Source organism: Syngnathus leptorhynchus, chromosome 6 (assembly GCF_054491065.1).
Source record: "Syngnathus leptorhynchus isolate UIUO chromosome 6, UIUO_Slep, whole genome shotgun sequence".
In the NCBI taxonomy this organism is placed as follows: Eukaryota; Metazoa; Chordata; class Actinopteri; order Syngnathiformes; family Syngnathidae; genus Syngnathus; species Syngnathus leptorhynchus.
This window is the reverse complement of record NC_141200.1, coordinates 5,970,067-5,991,847: the sequence shown is the minus strand read 5'-3', so window position 1 is coordinate 5,991,847 and position 21,781 is coordinate 5,970,067. Positions and strand designations below refer to the sequence as shown.

Sequence of the window (21,781 nt, the reverse complement as noted above, 5' to 3'; positions counted from 1 at the left end):
TTGGGGGGGATTTGATGAGACACGATGAAAAGAGGTAAATGCGTCGCATCGGCGTTTCTTGTTTATCACATGTACAAGTAATTGCTTTTAGCCCTTTGATTGGTGCAAGAAACATTCGCGTGTGCCGTGTCGCTCTGCTTACTGCATCCGAACAATGAACACGATCCGACTGAAGTGCTTTGATTCACAGTACTCGCTCATGGCCTTAAAAGACAAGAGTTGGATATACCAAAAAAAAAAAGAATGGCTTTGGTATCACAACTGTCCTCAGAAAAAGATTGCAATAGGACAGAGAAGTGAGAGCCATAATTCCGAGATCACTCGGGATAAGCTTCTTGTTCACTTAACGTGATCCATCCGGGAAGACAAACATTACATTCACTAGTTTTACAATTATGATCCGATTTGGGTGTCCCGTTCGGCTGTGCAATATTGCTGAAACATCTTTTCGAACCATGACCTCCATATTAGAGGTACTTTTTCTTCATCCTGGTTGCAAATGTCCTCATGAAACCCTGAAAAGTCACCCACAAATGAATTCCTCTGATCACCAACCTAAAAACTTCATTTGTGAATTTGATAAATCCTTGGAGAAGTCCAACATCCAGCGTGAACAACTTGAACACAATGCCTGAAAACCACCAAAAAGAGCACAGGCGCCTCTCAAGTTCTCTTGAGTGTAACTTCATAGCTGAGAAGATGGGGGAACTTTTTTTTTTTTTTAAAAGACAATATTTTCAGATTTCATGAAACTTGAGAATGCTGTAAATAAGTGACGACAAAAGGTAAAGAGGGGAAACTGGATGAAACAGCTGAAATCATCACATTTTGTGTATATAGTAACTTAGTAGTACATACAATAGTACATAACTTGATAAATTCCTATTTTCATGAGGTGCTATATGCCCATCAAATGAGCTTTTATGACTATTTGAAAGAAAAAAAAATCCTCGAGAAATAATCCGTCATTACCAGTCATCCAAACATTCTGTGGTGGAAATCTGCAATCAGATGTGAATCCCAACTTCAAGGAGCAACGTGGCGCAAAAAGGGATGCAGAGGTGGAAAGTATTCAGCCTCACAAACTTGAGGGAAGTTTGTTTTGGCTCTCTAACAGATTTGAATTTACAGCTAGAAACTGGTTCTGAGGTTCGAGTCCTGCATACGTCCAGGTGACAGTAGTGGCGTGACCTGGAATTGTGACCTGGGGTTTACTGGCGGCGACAGGGGAGGGGGAGGAGCTCGTAGCATCCTCGGAGGCGATAGCTTGAAATCGGTCTTGTGTGCGGTGTAAAGAGCCGTAAGAGCCTGAGATGGTCTTTATTTCCTGTGTAAAGAGCTCGGCTGGTGAGTCATTCCTCTCCCTGATGGCGCACGAGGTCTGAACGGTAAGGGGGCTGTGAGAGTTCTTAGACTTGGGGGGCTCGCTTTGGTAAAATGTCCTTCCCTTCACAGGGCTCTGTAAACTGGGACTGTGGAGGGGAGGAGTGTAGCAAGGCGATGCTTCCGCCGAGCCGTACTGGGTCAGGGAAGCCAGGGCGGATTGCTCGGGAAGAACCTGCGGCAGGAAAACCGAATGGAGGCCAGCCAGGCTGTGCTGCGCCAAAGACGATGCGGCCCCGCCCCCGGATGTTCTACCGGAGGACTGTGTGCTGGTGATGATGGGGAAATGGGGCAAGTTCAGAGCACCGGTGATTCTGCCTGTGCTGCCATGACATGACCCCATCTGCTGCGTGATGGCGTGAGAGCTCTGCTGGAGCTGGCTTAGAATCGGGCTGACAGAACTGGAGATCAGAGGACTTATAGCGCAAGAGGAGGGGGCCGGGAACCTCCCGGCGAGTCTCGCCGTGTCTCCCTGCTGGAGCAAAGCGAACGAGTGAGGCGGGGTGGTCATGGCTCCGTGGAAAGGTTGCGGATGGAGCTGAGCGGCGCAAGTGTAGGAGACGGCGGCCTGGTTGATGCGGAATACCGAGGCCAAGTCCGAGTGGGGGTGATGGCGGGCGGTCAGAGTGGGAGGGGCCAGGGGCTGCAGACTGCTGGTGAAGACGGGCTGGGACGTCACAGTGGGCGAGGGCCCCGTGGAGAGATGTGATGCTCTGACAGAGGCCAGAATGGGAGTTTCAACCTCTGAGCGGAATTTAGTGGAAGTCACGGGAGAAGTGGGCACTGACCCGCAGACGCTAGATGACAGCACTCCAGGATGGGTTCTTTTTGGCTGGCTGATGGGGTCCTTTAGGGAGCCAGGGATGAGAGGATGATGAAAGAGGATGGGGGGCAGTTGAGCGTGGTGAGCCAATGCCAGAGCCAATGGCGTCGTGGCGGCAGCGGCTTGGAGCGGAGCCTGAATAAGAGGGGCCCAGATGACTGGGGTGGGTGATGAGGGCGAAGGGGGAATGTTCAAGAGCTGCGCGTTGCTGCTCTGGATCAGCCGCGTGCACTGCGCCATATCGCGGTCATGCTGCACTATCCTTTGGATAATCTCGTTCTCTTGGAGATTTAACGTGCCGGAACTTTGGTGATGTTGGACTTTATGCTGAAGAACGGAGTTCCTCTTCCCTGTAGTCAAGAAGAGGTGGAAAATTGTGTTCAAATTTGTTCATCAATGTAGATGCTAATGACAGTAGCCTCCAAATTAGCCACAAGATATAAATGAGCTGGAAAGGTCTTACCAATACGGTCAAGCCGGTCGAGGGCCACTGTCTCAAATGCTCTCCTCATCATGGGATACTCCTCCAGGACCTCGTTGAAGTTGTCCACCGAAAGAGAATAGAGGCGGCAGTAATTTTCTGCTCGCACACTAGCGGTCCTTCTGCCTCGGGTTAAGAGGCAGATCTCTGCAGGAAGGGCGGGAAGAATTATTTATGATTCATTATTTACAGAGGTCAAAATGCAAAGCATGTATCATATTTTTCAGACTATAAATAAAAGTTGGCTTGGTCTGACAACTGATACTCAGACATCTAAATTCTTCATCCCCTAATCGTGTTGACTTTCTTTTGGCTAATACTTTGGTGCATTGATTATTTCCACTCGAGTCCTTAACATAAAACATAAATGTAAAATGACATACTCATAAATCATTCCTCCTTGTAGTCTTGGATTTTGGCCAAGAGCAATTGGCTTAATTTCAAATTGAAACCGGGTCGTCTGCATGCAAAACGTATTTGCCAACACAAGTTGAGAGTGTGTGGGTTGGAGCCATCGAGTGCACTCCCTTGCCATTCAATTCCAAACGCAGCCTACACACTAAAGTCTAAACCAATAAGCAGCTTGCGCTTAAACCACTTTCTTTCCTTGTATTGCCTGATTTCGAGTGGGAGTCAACGCTTCTCTTTTTGGTCTCTATTTGTGTAAAAAAGAAAAAGAAAAATCCCCCCAAAATAGGACTGTACATAAATACACTCTACGGATATATCGTTTTTTTTTCTACATTGGTTGACTGGTGTGACATAGCGCTGAAAATATGAAATGTGAATATATTTAAATTATGGGGAATTCTTTTTCAAAATGTAAATACAATTTTAGGAATAATTATTCTAAAAGGATGGATGAATAAATAAATAAATAAATAAATAAATAAATAAATACATTTAAAAAAATATATAAATATTAAACTTTTTTTTTCCTCATTCCTGAAACTGAGTGGTTTCAGTCAGGGTTAGCTGATGAAACATGAAGAGCGTTGTATGAACTCCACAGATGGAGCACTTAATGCAATTTCTGCAGCTTACAGTTTGTCCTGACCTAATCTGTCGTGCCAGATCAGAAAAAAAATAAATTAAGCGCCATTTGGAGAAAAAAAAAAAAAAAAAAAAAAAAAAAGAGACATTTTTGAGGGCAGACATATTGAGGATATTGTGGATACACAATCACACAGGGTCTTTCACGCTTTCACTTTGGTGCCCTGTTTATTGATTGAATTCTATTTTAGTCATGTGAACACATGGGACTGCTGACAAATTCATCATCTATGTGTTTGTCCTAACACATTTTCCCTTCACTTTGCAATTTCATCTCCGGCGACATGTACTCACCCCATAAAAGCTAAGCACGGACTTACTCGGTTTGTCAAATGTCAAATAGGCTTCAGGAAAAAAAAAAAAAAAATTCGAATAAAATAGCCTAAATTTTCATTGATAAAACACAATTCAGTGTGTTAAAAATGGGGAAACCCCACGGATGGACGGAAGCAAACAAACAATCTCCGCCGCTCTTAGTCCCGAGCCCCTTTTAAGGAGATGATGTGGACAATTTTTCCGAGCCGCAATAGCGTGGAAGTTAATCTGCTGAGTGCCTGAGCAAAATAAATCAAAACAAGGCAGACTATTACCACTTCTTCACATCAGTGAACCGCCGCCAGCCACGGCTTATATTAGTATGCATTAAACGGGCCATTGTGTTACCTCCGAAATAAGAGCCGTCCGATAACTTGGTGTCTTGGCTGTTTTTGGTCAATACGCTGACGACCCCGTGTTGAATGAAGTACATTTTCTTGCCGATGGTTCCCTCTCTGATGATGTAGTCGCCCGGCTGGAAGACCTCGAAACGTAGTTTGGTCAACATGGAGGTGACGAAGTTGGGATCGGCGTTGGCAAACAGTGGCATGGAGGCTACCAGTTTACGACAGTTGAAGTTGATGATCTCCTGCGAGGGTGGTGACGAGCGAGACAAATGATTTGCTGTTACTTAAGAATTACGGAATGGCACACTTTGTAACATCTGTGAGACATTTGCACAGTTGATGAGTTGCAATGATTAGGAATCAGAATCGCTCAATTAACGAGTCTCCGGCATTTACTAATCAGATTACGTGACTATAAACATTATGTTGAAAAGATAGAGCTTGATTACGCGTAGGCCATTTCGACCTATTCCGGGGCCACAAAGAAAAATAATTCAATCATATATATATTTTTTTGTACATTTTCACAAAAATTAAATGACGTTTAAAAGATCAAGCGAGTCAATGGCGCTTAAAGTGAATGTCGAATGTAAAGCCGAGGCTTTACATTTGATTTGATTACATTTCCAACGTAATCAACATATTTATGACCCAATAGCATTTATACCGGAGGTAAAAATCCCCAAAGCAGATTACTTCTGACCTCTCTCAGTGGTTCATTCAGCTCCTCCAAAATGCTCTCCTCGTCAAACATCTTCCCTTGGTAGCGGTGCTCGTAATAATCGTGGATTCTCTGCCGCATATCTGCGGGAAGCTTGTGGAAGGACATGTACTGCTCCACCTGTTTGTACTGCGAATACGATCCAAAGACGATGAAACAAAAGTTAGCAATTTCTTCACAAGGCAAAGTATTTCATCATGAAGGCAAAAATCCAATGTCATGTCAAATGTAATAGATGAATTAATCGGTTTGATGCGTTGGCTCAGGGGTTGACGATCATGTGCCTCGACTGACAGGCCATCTGTGAAACCTTTTCACTGCGTAGCTTTGGTCCTCTGCCCCATCTGACAAATACAGTTGTGCTCTGCAGGCTGCGGCTAATGTTATTAACAAGTACGTCCTTCAGCGATGTACCCTCGCCGCAAAATGGACGGTGGATGCAACCTAGGTTTTCTTTTTGTCCTGCTTTAGAAATGCCATCACTCAGCCTGTGTCTGTTACATCTATCCTCAATATTTGATGTTTTTTTTTGACAAATAGCGGCCTTACCTTTTCTTGGTACTGCCTCCTGGAGGAGTCCAGCGACTGAATGAGGGCAGTGGCATGCCCTACAAACATGGCAAAACAGGTTGCGCCCACAATCATGCTGAGGATGGTGAGCCACACGTCGGCCATTCCGATTGGCGGATACAGCCCGTAACCGATGCACAGCATGTGGCTCATGGCTTTGAAGAGGGCGTAAGAGTATTGCTGACCCCATGTGTCATTCTGGAGGGGGGGGGGGGATAATGAGCAGAAAGAACATTTACTGATATCCTGAAACGGCAGAAATGTCAAAGGAAGCCTTGACCTACATTCATAAATGTATTCTCAGGTGGCAAATGACGACCTATCGGGATCATTTTTGTTTGTTGGTGCTTTGTGTGTGAATAAAAACATACCACCATCTTATTTCGAGTGACCCAACAATCAGGAGGAAAGTCCTGCAGCATGGGAACCAGAAACTGCAGACAGCCATCCCAGTGACACAGCAGCAGCATCATACCAATCAGGTTCATGATACGCACCATGGCGCTGGCCAGGTCATAGGTCATATGGAAAACCTGACAGACACAGATTATCAACATTAATGGATGCGAAAAACATTGGATGACTATGTACCGTAAATAAATCTATGAAATTTGAATTGTCACTCATGCAATGAGAGGATTTGCAAAATGGAGTCTGTTCTGTTCTGTTCTCTGTGTGCTGATGGCCACAGTTGTCCTATAGTGCTCTTAATCTTTTATAGAGAACAAAAGGCTATTCCAATATTACATAATAACCTGCCGCCACTGTTACTATAGCCTGACATCATTGTATGTAAATTAGTGTTGGTGAGTATCAATGTTAACACATTGTGGACGAATGTGTCGAATATTTTTTTTTCTAATTTACTATCAATTATATGATAACACTGCAATGTGTGCTATACGACAAAATCAGACATCTAAAATGAAGGAAATCCGTTTTATGAGACTTATCATTGCACTGGTAGGTGTGCAAAGTGAAGTGAGGATTTTTACAGATTTTTATTTTTATTTTTTTTATTTGGAGCCTCAGAAAAGACTATGGACCCTACCAGCTCAATGTTGCAAAGTGAAAACACTATTTTCTCCGGACCCGGTCAATCACGACCATCAATTTTCCTTCCCTTATGGCGCCGCTGTGAGTTCCTAACTAATTGCTAGCTGAGGCTAAATACAGTTTATCACTCATTAGAGTCTGTGTTAAATATACCTCCTCCCACTGGTGGATGTAGCGGATGAGTCTGGAAAGGCGGAGCAGGCGCAGCAGACTGAGAATTTTGGTGAAGCGTACAATCCTCAGGGCTCGCGCAGTCTTGTAAAATTCAGAGTCAATGCGAGTCTCTACGATGAGAAAGATGTAGTCCACGGGTATAGAAGAGATGAAATCCACCACAAACCAGCTCTTCAGGTATTTGATCTTGATTTTTTGCGGGTCAAGAACAATCTCTGTGTTGTCCTCTTTGACGATACCCGTGCGAAAGTTGAGGACCAGGTCCATAAGGAAGAAGGTATCCGAGACCACGTTGAAGACGATCCAGGGCGGCGTGTGCTCGTCCTTGAAGAAGGTGATGCCCACGGGGATGATGATGAGGTTTCCCACCATCAGAAGCAGCATGGTCAGATCCCAGTAGAATCTATAACACACAGAAACACCCACAGCCCAAGTTAAAAAACAAACAAACAAAAAAAAAAACACTTGTACACAATGGATTAGTTGGAGCAAACTTTTTTTTCAGTGATAAGTATTTTTAAAAACTTAAATACCATTTATTAGAGATGTGACAGAAAACCTCCAGGACGGTGTCACAAAAGATATTTTTCAAATCTAACCCTGTCAAGGTCAGCGACGTTCTTCCCTTTATTATGTTCTCAAACTTGGGAATAAGGAAAAAAAACCCCACAAAGTTAGGCTGGGTAAAAATAGAAATTGCTCGGTCATGGTGAGGTTCTTCTCAACCAGGAAGTGTCAGATGCTCAGGGCATTGTGAGATGCCGTGTTGTCGCGGGTTAGGCAGCCACAAATTGCATGCTTTTCTGCTGGATACCTCTGAGGACATGCTGCCTCTATTTTTGTCCAACATTGTGCTTCAGGGCACAAGGATGAAGACTAAAAGTCCATCTGATTTGCTCATAAGAAAATATTGATTTTTCACACCTGACTCAATGCTCAAGAATCAGCACCGGTGCGCTCGCTCTGTTCCATCTCGAGCTGTGTGACTAATCGATTTTAATCATCATATCTAGATCGTCTTTGTTTTTGCATGCTGCATTAAAATTTCTCCTTGAAGTAACTGATGAAGGACCTTTTTAGAAAAGTCTACCATGACGTGATTTCAATCTAAAGCACAGCAATAATCAGTCCGCCTTTTCCTGAATACAATCCAGATTATGTGACTATATGACGGCACGTGCGATCCATCTCGAACTAATTAACCTCGAATCGATCAACGCACCTGCACCAGCGAGCAGTGAGAACAAATCAAACGCCCCCAAAGGTACTTGTGACATGTGAGAGCGCATTATTCAATGAAGCCTCAAGACCAACTTGTTTCACGACGGCTGAACATTGATCAACGGAGGATTCACTTTAAACAGAGCTGATTAGATTAGGCTTTCCCCGTCCTGTCGACACGTGTCAATGTAATCCATGGTTGAATAAATGTAAGCAGCTTGGGCCGCTTATGATTGCAGTAAATTGATCGGTAATGATGAGAATGGTATGATAAGAAGAATTTTAGGGACAGCGAAGGAATTGTTTGGTAAGTTTCATCAGATCTGAAATGAAATTGAGGTAGTGTGTGAAAGAAAAGCATTAGTATTGCTCTCTTCATCTGCCTGTTTCGGTGACACAGTGGTCCTAATTGCTCATCCCCTCTCTGGCTAAATCCAACCGTTATCTCCTGGGAATCCATGTCAACTCCACAAGTCGGCTCCCATCAGCCAGATGTTGAGTAGTTAGCGTTACAGCTCTGCACACGAAACAGCTGGACCACAAAAAAAAAAAGTGACAGTGCATTTACCGTTCCCCCTCTGCAGATTCTCCTTTGTGCACGCAGCATTGGACTCACAAAGATCAAGCAACTAGCTGGTGCAATCTGCCACATGGGTCAAAATAAAGCTCGCAATGTGCACCTCTCCGGAAAAGGAATCTTGCACGATTTGGGTCAGAGTGCAACTCGGTTAAAAAGCATAAAGAGAAAGGAGTTGAAAGTGAACACAAAAAAAAAGGGCTTTAAAATGTGAAAGGAGCTTAGATCAATCAGGACAGCTGAAAAACATTTGTGCTGGAGATACTTATCTCTTGTTGCCAGAGCGTAGCTGAAGCACAACAGCCTGCGTGGGCTCTGTGGCTTAACACACACCTGTATTAACATGTCTGCCGCTCTATATATCCACTGCAGTCGTAATAAAAAATGGCAGCCATTCATCACACGGCAGAGTCGGCCGGGATGGGGATGGCACTTGTTGACAACAAAATGGAGATGCAGCAATGTTAGATTAGGGGTTGGAAGGTCAGATGACTCAGCTTCTGACCTTCTTTTGTAGTGTTTGCATGTTTTTCATCTTTACGTAGTGGTGGTCAGTAATAATGGCCAAATGAAGCTTCAAGATGATTCATGAACCCGTTGTTGTGTTTACTTTGACCTCGAGATGGGACTCTCTGGTCACCGAAGAGTTGAAAGCCCACCGATCTGCCATTTCTTAAAACCTCCACTTTAAACCCACATTGCTATCAAGAGGAGCCAAAGAATACAACAACTGGTTCATGAAGCTTCATTTCCCCATCGCAAGTGATCAGTTCAAGGTCACAAATGTTCACAAAATGTTCGCAAGATGTTTGGCAGACGTTCACCTGTACTTTCCTTATCGCAAGGGAAGGTTAAAATTTTCCTCGGGACAAGAAAAATAACTAAAACTGTTGTCGAACTTCTGCCGACCGATTGGCGAACATTTGTGAGCTGTTGATATGAGATCAGCCCACCTTCTGAGTCCACTGGCAGAAACTGATGTATTTTACATCTTTTCTTTTTTTTTTATGGTCTTGTGACGTGAATTGACTCTTACCAAGCTGTCAAAAAAGTCTACCTGCTCCAAAACGACATTAACATTAAGGAAGGTTACAAGCAATTCCTTTTGTGGCTGCCTATTTATATCTCAGTAGAAAACAACAGTATAGCAGCAAGCACCATAAATATAATATTCAGAGTGTGCACTTAAAATACTTGGGAGGTTGAATAGTGGCGTGTCCTAAAGTACCGTGATGACATGACACCTAGTACACAGCAAAGAGCAAAACATCTGGCTGTCTTGATTCCATTCCAATGTCACTCTCTATCTGTCCGTCCGTCCGTCCGTCCGTCCGTCTAGGTCAGCATGTTGCGAGCGGCACCCGCCCCATCCACAACATCTCCACTCCATTAAACTAATTGTGCTGTCATAATCCCGCCTGATGTGTGCTTCTAATATCTTGAATGGTCATGTTACCCTATTTTGATTACCCCATTTCCAAGCCCCTGCTGCATTCGCTCTAATCTAATCCACTGGCCTCACTAAATGATAAAAAAAAAAAAAAAAAAAAAGTGTAATTCAGATGAGTGGTAATAAACAGCAGTGACGCAAATAGTTGTACAACAACGTAGGATGGCGGAGTTTCCAGATATATGGCAAGATGGGGATGGTGGGCAAGATGCTATTAAGTGTCTGCCTTAATAATACAAGGATTGCAATATAATAATTACTTTTTTTGTCCAAACATTTTTTCAAAAAACTGACTTGATTTAATGTGATTGTGCTTTTCTGATATTTTGCATTCTAATCTGCTAATTTAGCAGACATATTATGGTATATGTGATTGATAAATCCTCAATTGAAGGTTATTTTCCAGCCAGATTTAGTTTATTTTGGGACAAGTTAATGAATATTGTGGTTTGTAGTCTGCACTGGAATGTTTCTAAAACGTTACTAATTTCAAGTCTGAACAAGCACTAAAAAAAAAAGCACAAGCATGATAAGCATAACCTTTCTGAGTATTTCAATCAATGCAAAGCATTGCTTTCAGCTATTTGCATAGTTTTAATCCACTTTTGGATGAATTAACTGATATGTGGTTGGTCAATCTATGAATTAGTAATTCAAAAGATGTGTCAAACTTTCAGGTCGACTGCACACGAATTACCTAAAATCACTGTATGGGTGTATAATCCAGAATCCAGCAGATTTGACGCGTTCCCGTTCGTGCTCCACGGCCCTCTCACTTCCCAACATCCGCAGTGAGAACTTGTTGACTCCCGGTTGGAGCATCGCCCCGAACTGTCGGTGCATGAATCCCGCTTGATAGAGGCGCTCATCTTCGGGGATGATTTGTTCCGTCCCTTCCAACTTGATAAAACTCGTCTGGTCGAACACCGACGACTGTCCGGGCAGCGCGTCGCTCAGACCTCCCGCTGCCGGGCCGCGCTCTCCGGAGGAATTATCCCCGGCACCCCCGTCCGCCTCCGGGATGAGGCAGCGCTGCTCCGCCGGATCTGACCCGTTCGAATGACGCCCGCTGATGGAAGAGACGCTGCCCCTAAAACGGCGACAGTCCCCGTTCAAGTTGGTCTTCCCGGTGGCATCCCTGCTGCCCCCCTCGATGCTCCTGCAACTGCTTGCAGGAGACAAAGAGGACAAATGTCTCAGTAGAATACTTTTCCTCTTCGTGTCCTTGTCGCCGCTTTCTCCTTCGTCCACCGCAAAAGGTCTTTGCCCAATGTTTTGCGGCAGGCTGTAGAGCCGCTTGCGCATGGAGGACTGGAATCTTTCCATTTGTTTACGGGAGGGAAGCAGCAGGGGGGCGAATCATGAAGGTATCATGCATTTGGAGTGGCAAAACACTGAGGAGGCGCATCGGCAGGACGGGTCCTATTTGACACTTGGGACGTGCCTTGCGTTGAAACGCCAGAAGGAATCCAAAACATTGGTAGATGCGTCAACAATCAAAGTCCGTCCAGCGTGTTTTGAAGGAGGCAGCAGGTAAACGCGTGTAAGATCCAAAGCGTGTAGACGAGATGGTATCAAGATGCAACGTGCTAAGCGTCGGACGTGCGGGAGGAGTAAAAGAATGTGACTGATGCTACTGCTGGTGAGCTCCTCAATGACAAAGCATGGTCTCCACCTCCCTACAGGATAAATGCGCGTTGTCAGCACAAGGTGGTGACACGCATGCACGCACATGGCACCTGCTTCCTGACGCCCCCTGATCCATCAGCACTTGCACTAGATGCACTGTTACTCCACTTTTTTTTTTTTTATTGTTTGCGACACATCAATCAATTCATGTACAAAGCATTGATTTTACTTTTGTTTCACCAATAATAGGACGTTTGCAAAATATGGTTTTACTTTGGAAAAACAAACCTGAACTGAATGATTTTTCAAAACGTTTATTTAGTTTTTTTTTTTTAAATATATATCACAAATTTAAATAATGTTAAACCATCACTTTAAAATAGCTTTTATTTGAACTTTGTCTCGATTATTTATGAGGAAATGTTCAACATTTTGAATGGACAATGATTGCAATGTTTTTTGTTTTTTTTAAAGAGGTTCCACCGCATAAAAAGTTAGACAAAAGATTGCCCTTCCCCTTCAATTAATAATGTAAACGATCATGCAAACAATATCATTTAGCGGTGCGTAAAAAGTAACTTTAATTGTCAGTTCTCAAAGCATTAGAGGCTTATTTCTTTTCTTTTATTTAGGATTTCAAAACACTGTATTGAGCAAGATTAATTTAGCCCTAGTGCAGCTTTAGGCATGTGCCACTTAATGGATAGAGTCCCTTACAAACGGCCAACAAATCCTCCATATTTAAGCAGATCACTCCATCTTTAATCATCTAATTCTGTGCCATGTGTGTGCTGCATGGACAGCTGTTTGCCAGAGTACAGCTGAGAAAGTCAGCAATAAACACAACTATGGTTTAAACAAAATGAAAAATTGCTTTCTTTTTCTCAATTTTTTAGATCAACTCACAATTCTGTGTGTGAAAAGTTGTTACCCCTTGTTTGGTTTACGCCGGTTGTCTCGTTGCAAATCGAAAATCTAAACAAAGTTGGACTGAAGTCTACTCCACAAGCACACATGTACACAAAGTGTGCTCCTCTATGCATGCTCACCACTCTTATAATGGATGTTTGACTTTTCACCTCCATTTATCCATAATCCCAAAGGGATAATACAGCTTCTGCTTGATCTCCGGACTTTCATCCAAGGGGCTTTCATCGTCACCTATTCAATCTGTCCAAATCTAATTTGGGACTTTTGACATGTAAAAAACAATGGAAGGAACTTGTGCATGGTCCATGAGTGACTCTCTTGGAACCAAACGGAGATTTTAGTAGCTAATCATATGAGAGTGATTGGTTCTCGATGACGCAATAAATTTGTATTTGCATATGAAACACACCTAACAAATTTACCATGAAATTATTTTCATTATAGCAAGCCATTTTTTTTCTCAATCAAGCACCATTTTGCTCCCCTTGTCATCAGACTTGTTATGAACAGTTGTAGCCACTAGAGGGCGCAATAACACAAACTCCTCCTCTTCTGCGTTGCTATTGGCTCATGGCAAAGAACCCACACACACACAGCGAGTGCTTTTTTTTTTTTTTTTTCAAATTTTATTCTTAAAAATGACTTGAGTCAAGATTTTGTGTAGCAGGCTGTCCAATCCCGTCCGCTGTACAGAAAACATGCAGCTGCGCACTAGAACGTCTATATGCTCCTACTATAGTTAAAGCTTTGTCACAGGAAAACCCCCAAAAAATCAAAAGCTATGTTTTGTAAATATATTGACATGGATATTTGTTGCATAGGAGAAAAGCCATGCTGTACAATACACACTGTCATGACAAGAGAATGTTCAAATGATTAGAGTTCATAAAGTCGATTTATACAGGTTCCAGTATTGTCAACATTTAAGTGCATCATACTATTTATATCACTAGAGTGATTTGATACATACAATACATAAATAAATTAAATCTTTAGAGGGACATTGCAAAGCCCTTGAAATGTAATATTACTTTGAATCTTAGGTAATGATATGCAATTGCATGATAAAACTGTACAAAACCTGCCACCTCTGATGATAGAGCCATTTTCTAAACTGGTGAAAGGCGGCCATTTTCTCTTAAGAAACATAGAGATTATCTATAGTACATGAAGCCACTCTAAGAGAACAAAAATACTGAAGAAAATCCTGTCTCAAGTAGAGGGTCAACATCTTGCATGCAATTATTTTAAAAGTAGTAAAAATGTAAAAGTCGAGGGAGGGGCAACTAAATTGCACAGGTCACTGTTTGCATGCAGTAACAATGATTATGTTAACAATCCCGTAATGATACGAGTGAATAAAAACATCTGGCGGCGCACATGAAAATCATAAGGCATGCCTCATTCAACCACACATTAAAATAGCAGATCAAATTCGATTAACAACTGGCGTTGATTCCAATGTTGTTTACCTTCATGTGGTCAATACATGTTTAGTGTAACCTGCAAATGAAATGAAAGCACATCTCATTAGAGAAGCCGTATTTTGGCTCCGACTTCACACGTTGGTGTAATTGGTCCCTACGGGCTTGCTAATACATATTTATCTGGCGGACGGTTTGGTCATTTTAATAATTGAATACTCACTGCTGACAGGCGGGTTCAATTTGTATTCCTCTGGCGCAGGTTCTTATCTTTGTGATTGTTGGTTGAATTGGTTTTCCTGTGGCGAGAAGTAAATGATACGATCAGATCGCATCTTGCGCAACGTCGTGTATTCAAAAATGAAAAAAAAAGCGCTCACTCGTGTCACTCTTTAAATACAAGCTTAGCCGTATTTCTTTGAGGTGGAATCATACTAATCATTCTGGAAAGATCTAAAATAGCGCACACATCACAACTTTTTGCACCTGCCTTCTTTTAGGGTGGGAAATTTGGTTTGGTGTGGGACTTCTAACCAAGAAATGTTTGTGTCAAATGTCCCAGCGGCCCCTTTGTACCACCACAAATTAAAAGCAGCTCAATATAATAATCTAAGCTAAAAATTATACAAGTATTAATTCATTTCAGTTACATAAAATAAATCTAATGTCATGTCAAATTGATACAAATATTGTCATACACACAGTAAGGTGTTCATCATCCTTCATGTTTATCTTCAAAGTGAATGTATGCATTTCGAATCAAACACTTGATATGATCATCAAAATAGCCACGATTATACCCCATTGCATTTTGTTTTCAGAAAACAGAAACAATACATGCAGTTTTGAGGTTTACTGTACACAAAGAAAATTCTAATGTTCATACTTACACTGGTCCAGCTGGGTCGTCATCTGAAGCAGCGAGGGGAAATATGGAGATCAAAAATGAGAAGCGCAAGGGAAAGGAGATGGAAGACTAAAGTTGTTTGGGGGTTTTTGTTGTTTTTTTTTTTTTGCTCGTCCACAGCGCTTAAGGATATTTAAGCTACTGCATTTTCTTCAAAGGTTTCATTTCGTGATGAAATGAGATAAAAAAAATGCAACCATGTTACTAATATAAAACAGTCCAATGCAGCACACCACCACATTCCACAGACAAATGAAATGCAGTTATTAACCTTGCAACAATCATTTCCATGCACAGATAGATAACAAATGTTGCTCATGGTATTAGCAACACCACTGCTCATCACTTAACCAACAATGGCTCAAAACAAAAGCTTTCACAGTCCAATGAGGTAATGCAATTAAAATGAAGGCACTGCATAATTTGAACATAACCATGTTTCAAGTTGAGCGACGACAAATTGTGTCTTGTGACGTGAGAAGAGGATGATGCTGAAGCATGCAGTCTGACACTTACCACATACAGCGTTAGGTTGGGCAATTGGGAAAAGGAAGATATGATAATAAAATATTCAGCAGAGAAAGCTGACCTAATTTAGGGCAATGCAATTACAAGATGAATTATTAACAATTCAGGCAAGCAATGTTTCATTGGGTTTGTAGAAAAGAAATATAAATAAAAAAAAAGATTTGAACTCTATTTAATTTTAGGTAATACACATAATGAAATGTGATCATGTTCAGTGACTGTCATAGAGGTATCACTCATACATATGAGGCGCCGCTTGCATTAGCCGGTGTGTTCGCACCCACAACGGCGCAAACTGCCATTTCTAATTCTACTCATCTGCACAAATACCAAAAGAAAACACCAACACACAATTAGATCACACTTTGTGCTAGACATAAAAATAGACTCTTGAATGTATCGACTGCTTGAGCATATAGCAGCTTGGAGCCTCCATGAAACACTATTAATCATTGAGAACGTTCATCTCCACAACACTGCAGTGTCCCATTTCTCATTAATATTAAATGCACAAAATTGTCCGGACAAGGTGCAACCTCCAGCAACAATGTCTGCCTTTTGGGCTCAACCTCATCAGACTGAATTATTGAATGCTGGCACAGTCTTGTCAGGCGGCCATGTTTGTGCCTCTGGTGAGTGAAGATCCCAAGAACGCTTTTGACGACTGCAGAGCGCACGCTTGCCTTTGCGAGCGTGTGCGTGTGTGGTGGAAAGCATCCCAATTTCCTGCGTCGCTTTGCGGCACGCATGCAGCTCTGCGGCAGAGACACTGCAGCGCTATACATTATCGCCGTCGGCAACAGTCCCATCAGCAGCGACAGGAAAGCTAGCCCTCTCGGTTTATTTTCGATTCTTCTATTGCTCAAAATAATTGCTACTTTCTCATGTTCTTTCTATTATTCCATATCAATCGATATCTCATTTGTATTTCAATCTGAGGAGTCATAAATAGGTTTGAAATAGCAAACGAAGCGGCAAAGTGTCGGTGACTCACCGTCTTGTAAATCCTCGGGCTTCTTACGCTTCTCATAAACGACAATGATGACGATCAAGATGATGATTTCAGCCAGCACCCCCAAAAGAGGCCATAAGGGAGCCAAGTGGCTGCGGACTCTCAGCACGGACCTCTCGTCACTGCTGCCAATCAAATTGGTGGCGTTACACTGGTACTCGCCCGGGTCCAAATTAATGTCCAGATTGGTGATGCTGAGCTCAGTGTAATTGTCTTTGCTGCTGATGGAGAAGCGTCCGGATGAGTTGTCAATTTCCTGTCAAATCAAAATAAAGATGGAGGATTTTTCACTTTTTTTTTTTTTTTTTTTAATCCATTCACAGCATTGGTCAATCTGTTAATAGAGTATAAAACTTGTTTTTTTTCGAGATTAAAAATATACACATCGACCCATTAAACATTGCTTATGTGTTCAGGCACAATCTGTAAATCTAGTTGCAACTCAGGCTTGTAATAAAAAATGAATTTATTTCATCCTACTGAAATAATAAAAAAATATACTAGGTATGGAATGTCAGAATGAGACACACATCATACCCTATATACGCCATTTTCAAGTTTACGCCAAGTCCAGCTAGGATGAGGGTAGCCCACAGACTTGCAGTAGAGCAACGCACGCTGGCCTTCATTCTTATTTTCGCTACGCTTGTGGCCCGTAATCTCAGGAGCAGCTAGAAGAAAAATATAAAACAATATTATATGACATAACATAAAAAAAAAAAAATAATCCACAAAATCCAACAATCCTGCAGTGACTGGCTTGTTACAATGCTCTCATTATACATAAGCAATCATTCTTTCTCCCAATATTATAATTCAGATTACACCAAATCTACTTCATCCAGTTCAACCATTCACAATCAAGAAACACAATAAATTTGAAAACGGGAATACATAATACATAAATCACACCACCCAAATAGAGTGAATTGTATTTTTCCATACCATGACAGTATTTTGTCATGTGATGCTAATTTGCCTCCAGGGGAGTGTGTGACTTCAGAAAGGCTGCAACTAGATTCTGCTGCCGAGACATAATCCCTGCGCATCACACAAACAAGACACCATCTGCTGCCACTGAGCTGGCCACTGGCTCGACCGAGGTGGCAAGGGCATCGGCTTCTCAGATCGCAGGTCCTCGTACTTGTTTTGTTCTCGCTCTAATTTGAACTGTATGCAACGTAACTTGCGGCTCACGAATCAACACAGACCTTTAACTTCAATGGTGGTGTTGGCGGCGGGAGACATCTCAAAGGTGAAGACGCACACGTACACGCCAGCGTCGTCTCCTCTCGGTTTATTCAGCCTGCAAATGAGGAGCGCGCGTCGAGTCAACTCATTCGTATGGGCGCCTTGAAATCGCAAAGAAGGCTTACTTGTATTCTGTGTTCCTATTTGGACTGCGGGTTTCTGGGATCTCCTCGCCATTTCTCATCCAGTAGCTCTCCAGGAGGGCGTTCTCGCTGCTGGACAGGTTGCACTGCAGAGTGAAAGGTGGACTGTGGCCTTCCACGGGAAGGGAAGTGTGATCAGAAGCGGCGATTGATGGCTCTGGAAAGAAAGGCGATCGTTAGTCCCGACAGACTTGACTACTGACCGAATGAGAGTCGTCTTGAAAAACCTGATTGATGCCTCGGATGGGCACTCAAAACGAAGGGCATATATTCAAGACTGCAGAATTAATGACGGAGAAAAAAAAATTGGTGACAAAAAGTAAGAATGCTTGGATTAACCAACTGCTTTTATATTCAAATATAATTCAGTTTATCTCATCATTTATATCTGTGGTCAAATAGCTTGATAAAGTGACTCAAAGATAAACACCACAATGCTGCTTAGGGTGCTTAGAGCTCAAAAGCGTGCAAAATCCTGGTTTGAGTGTTTGTATTCAGATTAATCCCGATTATCTTGTTTGTGCATGTAGACACTGGTGAACCTCTTAATGCGTACACGCACCACATAAGACACCCGTGTATGCGTGTCTGCAGCCATATTTTGTGCAATTAAATATGCCTATTCCTTGTTGAAATATTTAATTAAATTGTCTACATAAATAGTAATGTAACAATCAAGATTCTTTTTTTATGGCTTTTGATTTGATTTTTTTTACAGCGTGCTCATTCTGATACCAATACCTGAATCTGTCCGATACTCACAAAAGAGTCAAATCAGAAGCCGATACCGATACAAAATATCGGATCAGGATATCCTTACTCGTAAGATTTACTTATTGGTAGTTCGACTGCTCAAATTATTTGCAAAATCCAACAATTATAAAACACAAAAATCTGTAAAACGCGAGGTGATGAAAGGAAGCATAGCAAAAGGGAAGACAACTGCTACCGGCTTGGAAGAGAACACGTCAACACACTTCTTCAGCACTATGAGGGATGACGGCGACTACAAAGGGAACTAATGGTCCTCTAAATGTCTGAAGGGAGGTTGAGTCAAACTGGAAGTGTTCAATTTGGTTTCTTTCACGAGGGAGGGGTGGGGATATTTCCTCAACTCACTCTGCAGCACGGTTATTGTGGCCTGTGCTCTGACCCAGGTGGTGGCGGGATTTATGTGCAGGTCGTTGCGTCTTGGGTCGTTGCTGGCCCTGCACTCGTACGTGCCGATGTCGTCCAGAGTGAGATAAGATACTCCCAGCACGCTAACCGCATCGACATCATAGACGGTGCTGATGGACACCCTCCGCTTGCGGGCGCCGTCCCACAGCTGCCTGAAGGAATCGGCTCGGTTGATCTCAGAGTACCACCACTGGATTTCGGGGGTGGGGTTTCCCACTACGTCACAGAATAGCTCAAAGGTGTCTCCCGTGAGCTTGGTTTCAGACCGAGGGGATTTCACAAAGCCCGCTGGCAGAGGCCGTTTAGAAGGGGGGCAGGGCAGCATGCGTGAGAAAAAGAATACAGTTGTGGGAAAAGAAAAGAAATCAAACAAGCAAATTGACATTGTGGTGAAATGAATAGGGAAAATATCAATGGTAAAGAATCAAATCAATTAAGAGGCTTTCATCTGTGCTGGCTCACTTGGTCACGTTCGATAAATGACATCTCGTATACACATTTATGGCCGACTCGCACAGAACGGAAATATCATTAAGGTGGCTGTAAAATGATTATTCGGTAATAGACTGAGCAGTGTGCCGTCGTTGTAACGTCTCTGAGCTAAATGCAGTAATTGTGAATCAAGTGATGGAGTCCACACAGAGGAAAAAGTGGGGGAGGACTGGTGCGGCATTCATCAGAGTGCTCTATACGTACCGTGGAACATATACATGAGATTGAGAGGAGATTTAGAGAAGCTGCTTCTCCAGGTCTTGAGGAAATGTGTGTGCAGGGTGATAGAACACACACACACCCTCTCATTTCCATAGGAGCAACAAAGTAAGAAGACGGACAGTATATATATATATATATTTATTTTTTTTAGTCATAGATGCATCATGATTACAGTCAAACCTTGCTCCCCCATGGAACTCAAATTCCAAACAATTTTTGGGGCTAGTCTCCTTTTTATGACAACAAAGTGTGCCCGCTTCAAGCCAGCAGCTTCAGTTCCATAACGATTGTGTTTTTTTGAAAGCATCCATTTTAAAAAAGGTGAAACTGTCAAAAGCAGCTCCTCAGCTTTTCATAGAACTGCTGAGAAAGACTCTGCCACCTCGGATGTGTCAAACGCGGCACATGAGTCGCGCGGTCACAGTGTCGGAATGTTTTATTTGTGTGTTAGATCAAGCTACATTATTATTTTGATAAATGCTGAGTCCATGCTTACCTACAATCATAGGCACAGAATGAATCGTGTTTAAGTTCATATACTGAACATGTACGATGAATATTAGAATACACATAGATAGCATTAAAAAACTAAATACAGCAGTATTGCGCAACAAAAAAAACACATGCAATGCATACCAACACGGGGTCAGGTGCGGACTTCTCACTTGACCCAAAACAAAGACACGCACATTATGGTTTTGGAATCTCGAACTGCTCTAATTTGTTTGTTGGTTGGAGGGGGGGGGGGGCAGATTTATGAGAATGGATCATCCAGGCAAGTACTTCTGAACTAGGAAAATCAATACGCAAGTGCAGTGCAGTATATCTCAGCAAAGAGTTAACATTCTTCATTGTAGTGAATGAACATTAAAGACATGGATGGATCCCAGTGCAGCATCACTGCTCTAAAAATAGGAGCTTGCAGCAAAATGGACTGATGCTATTTACAGAGCTTCACTTCTGAGGTCCAACATCCATGAATCTGTTTGTGTGCATGTAAACTTCAATGTGACAGAACCCCCCTTCACCACTTCTCCTTGGCTTACGTTTCAGTATTCAGCTCCACACTTTAAAAGGACATTTTGGGGGACATCACGCAGGCCATTGTGTGGCCCAATTGAGCCTCCACGACTTGTAATATTTTATCGACCTTCTGTTTCGGGGGGGGTCTACAAGCAACCCCCCCCCCCTCCATTTGAAAAAATATGTATCCCCTTATCTTAACGTCAGCCATGACTACCTTGCGGCTGGACAGGTGTGAAGATTTTTGCTGCGGTGTTAATCACATCAAATGATATGTCTGACGTCGCCCACTGACAAGCTGCCACATTAGCACCAAGTTAATCATACACCAGGGTAGCTCTTTTCTTTTCTTACCGTTTTGCGAGGAGACGCCGTGCAGCATCAGGGCTCCTAATATCACCACCGGGAAGGACATGGCTGCGGCTCGGCGTTTGCAAGGTACCATCTTCAGGGAAGGAAAAATGCCGGTGCGTTAGCGCTAAGGTGACCTGCTTGGGATATGATGGCGCGAGAAGGAATCACCAAGGAGGCTTGCACCTCCACACGCTTCAGTGGAAGAGGGAAGTGACGCCAAGCGCCTCGACTAGCGGGAGTCTTTAGTACTACCCCTGACGAATCGACCTCGTCCGTCTCTCCCTCCTGCATCAAAGCCACCTTGTAGCACTTACGCGTCTTATCTCAATTCTCGCGAGATCTCGGAGGGGTGAAAATCAATTTACCCGAGTTAATACTGTTTAGCTAAGTTGTCTATAAGCTTATTTCAAGAAGGCTACATTAGTGTGTTAATTAAACATATTGCTAAGGAATGAAAAATACACTCATGAATATTGTGGCAAAATTGGTATATATATACTGTGCTAATGTACTGCT

The 21,781-nt window shown here is 42.7% G+C and overlaps 2 protein-coding genes across 3 annotated transcripts; both read right to left on the bottom strand.

Annotated features, from left to right (window-relative positions):
• Nucleotides 1–792: 792 nt before the first annotated feature.
• LOC147055588 (potassium/sodium hyperpolarization-activated cyclic nucleotide-gated channel 3-like) lies at nt 793–11,497 on the bottom strand. Of its 2 annotated transcripts, XM_085914152.1 has the most exons (9): nt 10,869–11,497; nt 6,903–7,326; nt 6,065–6,226; nt 5,673–5,891; nt 5,106–5,252; nt 4,404–4,644; nt 2,670–2,834; nt 1,894–2,556; nt 793–1,833 (listed from the first exon to the last, which is right to left on the bottom strand). In XM_085914152.1, the coding sequence occupies exons 1-9, from the start codon at nt 11,495–11,497 to the stop codon at nt 1,079–1,081; spliced, it is 3,405 nt and encodes a 1,134-aa protein (XP_085770278.1). In that variant the 3' UTR covers nt 793–1,078. The 2 variants fall into 2 exon arrangements, with proteins under 2 accessions (XP_085770278.1, XP_085770277.1); XM_085914151.1 differs by having other exon boundaries at nt 793–2,556.
• Nucleotides 11,498–13,333: 1,836 nt separating this feature from the next.
• Nucleotides 13,334–21,556, bottom strand: LOC147055587 (neuroplastin-like). The gene is made up of 10 exons (XM_085913824.1): nt 21,434–21,556; nt 21,266–21,356; nt 19,115–19,462; nt 17,978–18,152; nt 17,813–17,907; nt 17,139–17,272; nt 16,584–16,857; nt 15,045–15,066; nt 14,378–14,453; nt 13,334–14,233 (listed from the first exon to the last, which is right to left on the bottom strand). The coding sequence occupies exons 1-9, from the start codon at nt 21,554–21,556 to the stop codon at nt 14,393–14,395; spliced, it is 1,323 nt and encodes a 440-aa protein (XP_085769950.1). The 3' UTR covers nt 13,334–14,233; nt 14,378–14,392.
• Between the last annotated feature and the right edge of the window lie 225 nt (nt 21,557–21,781).

Coding starts and splice junctions, on each gene's coding strand:
- LOC147055588 (XM_085914151.1), bottom strand. CDS start 11,497: ATGGAAAGATTCCAGTCCTCCATGCGCAAGCGGCTCTACAGCCTGCCG. Junction 7,327..10,868: donor CACCCATACAGTGATTTTAG/GTAATTCGTGTG, acceptor TGTGTGTTATAG/ATTCTACTGGGATCTGACCA. Junction 2,557..2,669: donor CGACCGGCTTGACCGTATTG/GTAAGACCTTTC, acceptor TCTTGACTACAG/GGAAGAGGAACTCCGTTCTT.
- LOC147055587 (XM_085913824.1), bottom strand. CDS start 21,556: ATGCAGGAGGGAGAGACGGACGAGGTCGATTCGTCAGGGGTAGTACTA. Junction 19,463..21,265: donor CGGCGTCTCCTCGCAAAACG/GTAAGAAAAGAA, acceptor GGCCTCTGCCAG/CGGGCTTTGTGAAATCCCCT. Junction 18,153..19,114: donor CACAATAACCGTGCTGCAGA/GTGAGTTGAGGA, acceptor CTTTCTTTCCAG/AGCCATCAATCGCCGCTTCT.